The sequence below is a fragment of the Juglans regia genome, chromosome 7, assembly GCF_001411555.2.
Source record: "Juglans regia cultivar Chandler chromosome 7, Walnut 2.0, whole genome shotgun sequence".
Classification (NCBI taxonomy): Eukaryota; Viridiplantae; Streptophyta; class Magnoliopsida; order Fagales; family Juglandaceae; genus Juglans; species Juglans regia.
This window is the reverse complement of record NC_049907.1, coordinates 39,348,780-39,359,740: the sequence shown is the minus strand read 5'-3', so window position 1 is coordinate 39,359,740 and position 10,961 is coordinate 39,348,780. Positions and strand designations below refer to the sequence as shown.

At 31.9% G+C, this 10,961-nt stretch overlaps 1 protein-coding gene across 1 annotated transcript; it reads right to left on the bottom strand.

The window, feature by feature from the left end:
- Positions 1-219: 219 nt before the first annotated feature.
- LOC108981043 lies at positions 220-1,007 on the bottom strand. Its single transcript, XM_018952115.2, has one exon. The coding sequence runs from the start codon at positions 855-857 to the stop codon at positions 306-308; it is 552 nt and encodes a 183-aa protein (XP_018807660.1). The 5' UTR covers positions 858-1,007; the 3' UTR covers positions 220-305.
- Between the last annotated feature and the right edge of the window lie 9,954 nt (positions 1,008-10,961).

Below are 10,961 nucleotides of genomic sequence, written 5' to 3'. Positions count from 1 at the left end.
GCTTTACAATGTTAACAACTTTTCATTTGTTTCACACAACTATAGGAAGAACATTCTCTCACTCTATAATTACCAAATCAGAAAAAAAAAATAAAAAAAAAAGCCCCACTTTTGATAAGAATACAGAAGAAGCCCACAACCAAAGTTCCTATACATTTTCAAACCCATTGTAAACCAGTGTGTTGACTGCACCCCACGGAAAAAAAGAACAAAATCTCAAAGCAACAAGCATCTTGAATAGCTTTCATACTTCATATTTGAAAAATAGAAGAAAATATGAATGTTTGAAAAAAAAACATTTCATGTTAGGCACTGCGCTCCAACATCTCCTGGAAAGATCTTTCCTTCTGGAGCTTCATATCTTCGCGAAACTTGGAGATGAACTCCTCCGCCCTTTCATTCACATTTCGCAGTTGTGGCGACGAAGCAATGACCGCTTCCCATGCGTCCTCAACACTGTGTATGCTCTTGCTCCTTTTGGGCAAACTCCTTTCGTCAATCACTTGTTTACCTTTACTTGTTTCTGCGCGCGCGTGCAGAGTGCTTCTGTTCACCGAGGCAGCAGGCCCCTCAAAGAGCTCGTCTATGTGTATAGCAGCGAAGTTCATCTTATGGGACTGGCTGTGGTTGTGACGGCTGTAATGGTAATGTTGGCTGTAGGTGTAGGAGGGTCTAGGGAGAGGGTGGCGCTTGAAGGGGAAAAGGAAGCGAAAGGTACGCAGGGCTCGGAGGCGGCGAGTGGTGGTTGTGATGACTTTGGAGGTCATGAGCTTGTGAAGTTTGGATTGGAACGCGAGGTTGAAGCTCTTCCAGGCCTTAGCTAGGTGAAGCTTCTTTGCCAAGCTCGACCGGGACATCAAGATGGTTATAGTTATGTGACAATGATTTGTCTTCTTTGAAGGGGGAGACGTCGTATGCTTTGACAGTGAGCTGGAGAGAGTTCAGATCGATCAGATGTTTCTATTGAAGAATGTTTTTGCATCACATAGAAGCTTGGTTCCAACTTCCCTCTGGTTTTTATTTCTCTTCTATTTTTAACAAAGTTACCAGAATGCCATTTCGGGAATTTGAACGAGGAAGCAAAAAGGTATCTTTGCGAAGGACAATATAGAGATTTTGTTGAAGAAAAGGATCAATAATAAAAAGAAAACAACAATAGCGTTGGAACAGTTGTGGCCAACAAATCAAGTGATTTCTTAGTCATGCAGACTTTACTTTCGGCTGCCATGGAGGCCGGGCCCGACTCAAAAGCGAACAAGCTTGGTTTCCAAGTTTTGAGTGACGAAAGCGAAAATACCGTAAAGCCCACTTATTAACCTTTTATGTCAACATACATTTTTATTTTATTTTATTTTTACAACCAAAAACCACAGGTGTGGTAGCCGTCAGCTGGGCTACGAAGTGGACAAGAGAATTACCTTAAAACCTCTTTTATATATGTTAGATCAATCGAGTAATGTTGTACATAATTTATTTCCCCTTGCTTAAATCGGATACCAAAAAGATGGTGATGTAATAATATCAGTCGATTGGCTTTTAGATTGAAACACCTTTACCACATTCACCAAAGTAAAGGGAAAGATCTTTGAGATGGAAGGCTATAAGAAGAGAGCGGCTGTCTTCAATGAAACTTAAAGCATATATCATTTTCCTTCGATCTACAGTGTAAATATATTAGACAGGGCATAGCATCAAAGCCAGGACTGTGTCCAACTCCGTTAATATAAGACTACAGAGGACAACTTCGAAGCAGGTGAGGGTAGCTGGTGCCTCTCATTTCTTTTGTACGTCTTCGCCCTTTCAACTCCACAATGTATGGTCGGCAAGCCTCCAATTGCCTTTCCAACTTGTAAAGATTGCAAAATAATTGGTCACCTCTTTTTTTCTCAAGAAACAGCAAATGTTCATCCCTTCTGTATACCTTGTGAGACCTTTTACACCTGAAATTACCTTTTTTTTTTTCTCTCCCTCTTATTAGCATGTTTGTCGGATACCCAAAATTCATATTTACATATAAAAAACCATATATATATAAAATTTATTTGCAGTTTTGAGTTTGGGACTGCGTGTGCAAGGTACGTATGTTATGCCCCTTGCATGTATCACCCGGTTGAAGGATAAAAAAGCCTATAAACAAAAAAATATTTTCACATAATCAGATTACAGTAACAATTCAGCTAAAAAAGTGTAAAAATTAAGTAAAATCTTCTAAATAAGAAAACATTATCATCTCATAACACCATGTATCAAAAAAGTTTCAAAAAAGCTATTTAATGACAGATTCTGAACAACAGTATATACAAGGCAAAAATCTTTTTAAGTTAACAAAACGTTTATTGGAGGGAAATACATAGCTGGAACTCATGTTGTTGATTATAAGTCACTGGATAGATGGACAAGACATTGATTAATCTCTTATGCCGTTGTTGGAATTCATCTAGTTCCGCAACAATGTGTATGATTCATTCTTTTTCTAAAACATCCGTTGCAATAATGGTTCGCAGATATTATAAATGTTCCTACATAAAATAAATTTAGAGTTGAGAAAATCTAGAAGAAAAATAGTGCTATCTCAAATATTTAAATTAAATGTAAGTATTGATTCATTCGTGCCATGATTTACTTATGAAAATGAAAAGTAGCATTGATAGATAAAGCCTAAATACTAAAGTAATGTTTAGATAAATGTCGCTCGTTTTTTTTTTTTTTTTAAATGTTGATCGCTTTTAAATACACGCAATCCCATTGAAAAAGCAGTAGTTCTATCTAATACAATACCTAGAGAGGAGTGAATAGGTGCAGTTCAATTTTTCTAGTCTAATCAAATATAATGACAAGTAAGCAATTAAATGATGAAACAAATCACACAATAATCAACACAGAGATTTGGTCACGAAGTAGAAATTCATTTGAAGAACGTATTCAAATTCTAAAACCATTCCGGGTGAAAGACACCATCTAAAATCCACTACAGAAAAAGTTCGTTACAACCAATATAAAGATACTCACAAAACCTTTGTAGTTCCTAAACTTGGCTTGCAACATCACGAGTGACCCACTCGATCTCTACACGCATGTTATGTCAGAACTCCGACCTTTCTATAGCTTCCCACGAGAACCTCTCGATCTCTGCATCAACAGTTTGGTCGAATGTGACCAATGTTATCACAATTATAACAGACGTGATTTGCCTTGTGAGCTTTTTGTCTCATGTAGGGTGGGACGTACCTAGGAGCATTTAAGAACTTCTTACTCTTTTTATAAGAATAAGCGGTCCTACTTTTAGAGAATGCAGGAGCATGAACATATTGATTTTTTAACTTAAAGCAATCTGGTCTAACATGACTAACATTCCCACAGTGATGACATATAGGGCTCGTGTTGCGAGCTCCTGAGCTCTTGGGAGGTGGGACAAACTTTTGCACATGTAGAGTTTTCTTACCCTTTTTAAGAGGTTGTGCTTTGCCATTCTCATTTGATACAGGAACAAACATAATTTTTCCTACATTTTTACAGGAGGGTTTTTAAGTTGAAACCACATCAAATTTCCTTTCAATATATCATATACCCCTTTTGTCACCAAAGGACTTTCCTGAATTTAGAATTTTGTCAAGCTTTTGTTTCCCAATAGAAACGTTTTTTAGTTTATCGTTTAACAAAATCAACTCACTTTCCTGCATTTTTACTTTATCCTCGAGTGACACATTCCTCTTTTTGCAACTGATCGGCTAGACAAATGGCTTCATTCAATTTACCTTGGAGATCCTCATTTTCTCTTTTGCAAATATCTATATTCTCAATATGTGCTTTATTGAGTTTCCTCAATTTTACACATTTCTTGTACAACTTCTCATATATTTCCTGCAACTCATCTTCATCCTCAAATTCACTTCCTGATATACTCTCATTTTCAGACGTTGATTCACTTCTATGACTTTGGCCATCAACAGAAGAAGTGAATACCATGTAGTTGAGATTTTTCTTTGGAGATGGACTCTCTAAAGAGTCACTTGTCTAAGAACCATTATCACTCAAATAAGCACCCTTTGCTTTCCCTTTAGCCTTTCTATAATTTACACACTCAAGGCGAATGTGTCCAAAACCATGACATTCATGACACTGTATATTAGATTGTATTTTGTCTTTGGTAGCTCTAGTGTATTTTTTAGAGGTCATTTCCTTGTTTCCTAAACTGGAATTTCTATTGACTCTCTCAAACTTTTTCTTCTTATGTCCCCAGTTCTTTCTATTTCTAGACACAAACATATTCCTGAATTTTTTTGCATAAAAAACTACTTCTTTGTCACTCATAGCCAACTAATCGAACGACTCATTGATAGTGTTGAGGGCTATGGACTTATTTTTCTTATCTACAGGAAGAGTATGTTCATAGGTTTGTAGAGATAGGTTTGTAGAGAGCCCATCAGCTCTTCAATTCTCATATTGTCCAAATCTTTACTCTCTTGAATGGCAGTGACTTTGGGACATAATCTCTCAGGAAAAGATCTGAGAACTTTTCTCACAGTTCTATTTTCTGGAATTTTGTCCCCTAAATTAAAACGAGAGTTGATAATGTCATTCAGTTTTGCATAAAAGACATCAAATGTTTCATCATCCCTCATTTTGAGTTATTGAAAGTTGGTAGTCAACATTTGAAGCTTAGAGTTGTTCACAACTTTGGTACCTTCATGAGTACTTTCAAGAATATCCCATGTCTCTTTGCAAATTTCTTATATGGAGATTCGTTTGAACTCCTCCTGGGACACAGCCATGAAAATCGCATTCAGGACTTTTCTATTCCAACCACACTCATTTATTTCATCCCTAGAGTAATTTTCCACATTTTTAAAAATTTCAATTTCTTCAACGACAGTAACATGTTGTTTCCATCCTCTTACCATGAAAACCCACACTCGTTCATCTATGGATTTCAGAAAAGCTCTCATTTGATCTTTCCAATATGCATAATTGCTACCATCAAAATATGGTGGTGATATAAGTAATTGAGACCTATCCATTTTAACCATTACAGCAGGATCACACTCAGGAACTAAATCCTGACAGAATGAACCTACTCTGATACCAATTGAAAAAGCAGTGGTTCTATCCAATACAACACCTATATGGGTGAATAGGTGCAGTTCAATTTTTCTGGTTTAATCAAATATAATGACAAGTAAGCAATTAAATGATGAAACAAATCACACAATAATCAACACAGAGATTTGTTTACGAAGTGGAAACTCATTTGAAGAACGTCTTCAAATTCTAAAACCACTCCGGGTGAAAGACACCAGCTAAAATTCACTATAGAAAAAGTTTGTTACAACCAATATAGAAACACTCACAAAACCTTTGTAGTTCCTAAACTTGGCTTGCAACATCATGAGTGATCCACTCGATTTCTACACACATGTAATGTCAGAACTCCGACCTTTCTATAGCTTCTCACAAGAACCTCTCGATCTCTACATCAACAGCAGCTCCGGAAACCTTTCGACCAATGTACATGTCCACTTCAATGGACTTAAATAAGATTTGATGTTGAGTGTGGTGTGGTAGAAATATGTTTGTCCAAGAGAGATTCAACAATAAGGGGAAAGTTTCTCTCAATGGCTCTTGGAAGCACCTAGGGTTTTTGCTCTGTTTGTCCACACCACATAACAGAAATAAGATGTTCTATATATAGTCCTAACAGATCACGACCCTCAAAATCCTGAATTCTAAGTTGTCTTGAACATTGGCTCGAGCGAGGTGTCGAGTGCAAGTCGAGCACACGTTGTCTTTCAGGAACAGCTCGAGCGACATGTCGAGCGCACATCGAGCGAACTTCTTTGGAAGAGTAATGCTCAGCACTGCGTTGAGCGCACATCGAGCGAACCTCTCTGGAAGGTTCCGCTGGAGCGCCAGTTAAGCTGTGTTGAGCCTTTTCATGTTACACCGCTTCAACACTTATTACAACACAATTTTACATAGGTTTTCACAAGAATTTACCAATCAACTAATTTTTCCCTCAACACTCATCACCCTAATGTCTTGCCCTAGTGCTAAAATGATGGCTTTCTATTGACGGGGAAGAAGATCGGGAAAAATAGTAGCCTTTAGCTCTTCAACTCTTGTGTGTGAGGAAGAATGAGCAAATATTAGAGTAGAGAAAATAATAAATAATAATAAATGCCCTGGTATGAGTCTGTTGGAATTTTATTGTGATACTTCGTATAATGTGTAAGGGTAGATAGTGTATCAGATTTCACATTACTTAAGAATGAGAAATTATTGTTCTTTATAATGTTCTAATTGACTCCAATTGTATCATTGATTATTTCTTTTGGAATATAGGCAAGTTAGCATTTGAGCCTTCTATTGGAGTGTTACAAATCATGGTATCAGAAGTTATCCAAATAAAAATGTGAGACTGAATATAAGTGGTGAGACTGTGATACCTCATATAATATGTAAAGGTAGGTAGTGTATGAGATCTCACATTTCTTGAGAATGAGAAGTTCTTGCTTTTAATATATAAATGTTTAAAATGAGACTCTAATTATATTATTAACTAATCTTTTTTATGTATAGATCAAAATGTTTGAATCTTCTATTAGTACGTTACATTTGTTTTTTTGTGGTAGGATGCTAATGAGATGTTGATGGAATATAAAAAATAGTGATTTATACCTAAGCGTGCTATATATTTTCTTCTGTATGCAGAGAGTTCCTCCAAGGCTTGCCAATGCACATCATTATTGGGTTGCCGTAACTTTATGGGATGATAATTGTTGTCTTTGTTCTCTAGTTGGATATTCCTTTTGACCATATTTTGTGGGATATTGAGATAGATTCCCAAATTCTGGTTAATTGGATTAAAAAAGGAAATTGTGATCTTTGATATCTTGAGGATTATTGGGACAAGCTTCAAGCTTGTCTTGAATGTCTGGATTATAGAGTGAGTCATGTTTTTCGTGAAGGTAATGCTGTTGCTGATTTCCTTACTAAAATTGGAGCTGAGGGCTTGAATATGGAGTGGTTTGAGGATCGTGGTAATTTGCCTGGGAAATTAAGAGGTCTTCTGCGCATGGATAGAATTGGACTTTCCTACTTGCGTATTTCGTAGTGAGATATTTTCTTATTTCAGCTGGTTTTTCTTCTTTTCTTTTATTTGTTCGAGCTGACTTTTCCTTGCAGGTAGTTTTTTAGGTTGGTTGTCCTGAGTCTTATGTATTTTCTTTTAAGTTTGAAATTTAGTTTGATGTCTAGGGATTTTGTGAGGTCTGGGTTTTTGTCTTTTTTTATTATGTGTAACCCCCAGACTTCTGGCTTGTAATCACGGTTTTTCTCCGCCACAAGTAAGGGTTTTTTAATAAACTTGGAATACCGTTCTCTTTTTTTTTTTTGAAAAAAAAAAGACCATTTTCTATCATTGCTTGTAAACATTACGTTTGCACTTGCGCAACATGCGTTCACAAATGATGAGTAAGAAGCCATCCTCTATATTCTTGTTTATAAAGGTAGTAGACTTTCATTTGGATTAGGTGGTGAGAGTGATAGGAATGAACTAGCTTCAGTACCCTTTGGCCATTTTGAAAAATCAATGACCATAGCACGCCATTGAAATGACTTTGTTGTAATTACTTTTTGGAAGCAAGGAGCACACAGGAATGTTAAAACGAATAACCACCTCTCAGAGGATTAGTATTGATCTATATATATGTAAAGTCATATTTATATACTATGATCTTAAAATTCTTGACTTTAACTTATGTATATTTAAATATTTAGTTACCTATAAATAGTATTTATCCAAATTTGGATAACTACTATTCACATTAAAAATCATATTTTAATCATTATTTCTCTCTCCTCCCACTCTATCTCACAATCTTTTCATTTTCTCTCTCTTTCAACAACACAACAAACCTTCACTTATACATTCATTTTATTATTATAATATATTATATATATTTTTCATTTTATTATATTTTTAATATAATATATAAAAAAATTATATTTTTTATTATTACATTTGTATTATTAATGTCAAATATATGTAATGGATACTAATTACAAAATATATATAAAAAAAATTGATTTTAGCAAAAAATTAATAATAATAAAATAATAATATTTTATTATTATTTTGTCTTAAATATGTATAAGTCAACATGAAAATTTTACTTGAATTATAAAATGGATATGTAAAAGAGATAATTTTACATATGTATATATATATATACTAGTAAGATGTTACGTGCCTGAGGCACGTATGCGCAGTTCAAAGCACTAATATATTTTATTAAAATAAAAATAAAGTACATATATCTTATTATTTTATTACTAATATATATCTTAAAAGCTATTGAAAAATATGTTATTTGTAAATTATTATAATGTTTTCTTATTATAATGAATACGAAAAGACAAATCTACATAAATCTGTTTTTCTATTATAACGTATTTTCAAATTGGAAATTGAATCCATGATTATTATTATAATAAATCTGTTTTATTAGCATATTTAAATATATTAATAATATAATATAAACCAATAAAAATTATAAAAGTAGCCATAAATAGAATGTAAATAAAAATACAATTATATCCTTGTATTCTGTAATTATTATAAACGGATGAAAAGTTAATAAAAATTAATATATTCCGTTAAAATAAAAAAAATTCTATTTCATAGACTCTTTATATATAAAGAGAGATATATAGATGAATACTATTACTCTCATATCACCTATCACGGGCTTGGGAAACAAATTGTTCTGGAATGTGATTTCGTGGCTCAGATTCTCAATAAGATTTTCCACACGATGACGGACTCCTTGCGTAATCATGAACGCAATTATAGTGTTGAGTGCTGCTAGCTAGGTGCCGCCAGCTGGACGTGACTCTTGATAAAATTTATTTTTTTAGTTTCTTTTAAATTTTTTTAATATTTTTAAAAAATATAAAAATATATTAATACACTAATAACTACTTTTTTTAATCAATAAATAAAAAAATAAATATATAAATAATCAAAATGAAAAAACAAAATAGAGAGATATAATAATATTATTTTATAGTATTATACTTCCAATTTTTTAAGCAAACTCATTTGTTAATTAATCATTTTTTTAAATCACAGAAATATATCGGCAATTACAAACCCATGACATGATTATTCTTTCCATAGAAGCGATACAATTATAAAAAACTCTATATTAATAAATTAATGCGATTTTATATAATATATTATATCTATTTTATAATAAAAATAATTTTATAATCTCATATATCACATCAAGACACGTTAATTTAAAATTTTATTTTTATAAAATTTTGTTATGATTAAAATATTTTTCTTTTGAATATTCTATTACTATATATCATTAAAATTATCCAACACTTCACCAGAAAAACTGTTCGAGTGAACTTCTACTCTTTAATCTTGAATTTGTTAATATAAAACTACAGATAATAAACTCAGTGATGCAAACCCGAAATTGATATAGGATATTCGGATCCAGATTCTATATTAATAGAACTGAATTATTTTAATAAAGTAAATTTGCATAAATATGACACAAAATGATGAAGAATTTTCAGATTGGAGTAATATTGCACATGCGTCGGTACTATAGCTGGCCATAATTTTAGTGAAAAAATAATGGATTTCGTTATTAAAAAATTAATTTTTTTTATATAAATTTTATATTTATTTATTTTTTAAATGATTATATTGTACTTTCATACTCACAATTACGAATATCATTTCTCATTTAGTTAAAGAATATCATAATTGTGCATGTGACCCTAGTTCAAAAAGGTCTTTTCAGCCGCACACATCTTGGTCAATAAGCCACGCCTTATGGTCTCCTTTTCAATCTCAAAATTATTTTTTGAATCGTTAGTTTTAGTTATTTTTTGCATTTTACAGAAATGTTTTACTTTGACGTTTAAAGATGCTTTTAATTCTGGTTTGGACAATATTTTTGACAATATTCTAATTATTTTATTACATGTTTTATTTTTATATAATAATTGAGATTTTATCTTTTTGAAAAAATATTAAAAATTATCATAATTTCAAATTTTCTTAACTATTTGAATCTGACTAGTGGGTTTTTTTTAATTTAGTTTCGAGTTTTATTAATAAATATTATTCACAGATTTGTTTTTTCCCTTTTTGTCTTCTTTCAATCTCTATTTTTCATTGTAAAAATTTTATATCTAGTTATTTGTTATGTATTTTTTTGTACATTTTATTAATATAGTTAGCTATATTATTTTTTTTAAGGTAAAATAATTGATTTTACAATCAAATCAGTAAAATTAAAAATATACAAAAATAATTATATAGCATTAGTTGCAATAATATTATTCTGATACGACCCGTAGGAAAGAAAAGTAGGTGAAAGAGAAGATATAAAAAACGAAAGGAATGAAGAAAAAGAGAAGACTCTTCTCAGAAGAGTAGGTGGAAAGTCTCAAGTCCTTGCTTCGCCTCGTTTGATTTCGCTAAATAAATTGAGATTATAGTTAAAAATGAAATAAAATATTATTAAAATATATTTTTTTAAATTATTTATATTTAAAATTTTAAAAAATTAAATTATTTATTTTATTTTATATAAAAATTTAAAAAATTATAGTAATTAAATAATATAAAATAAAATAAAATGAGTTAAGAGTAGTTATAAAAATAAATTATTATTTAGATTTAAAATTCATCTCAACTCATCTTATTTCATCATTATAATTTTTTTAAATTTTTATATAAAATATAATAAATAATTTAATATTTTAAAATTTTAAAATAATATTTTATTTTACTATTTATAAATCACCTCAACTCACCTCTAATCCAAACGGTACCATACCTAACGCTCCCGTAAATGTGGGACGGTGGAAGTGCAGGGAAGGGCTCGCGTATATAAAGAAATCTATAGCAGGTAGCAGGTCACAAAAGTAGAGCG

Bases quoted from the DNA above. Each gene is read 5' to 3' on its own strand.
- LOC108981043 (XM_018952115.2), bottom strand. From the start codon at position 857: ATGTCCCGGTCGAGCTTGGCAAAGAAGCTTCACCTAGCTAAGGCCTGG.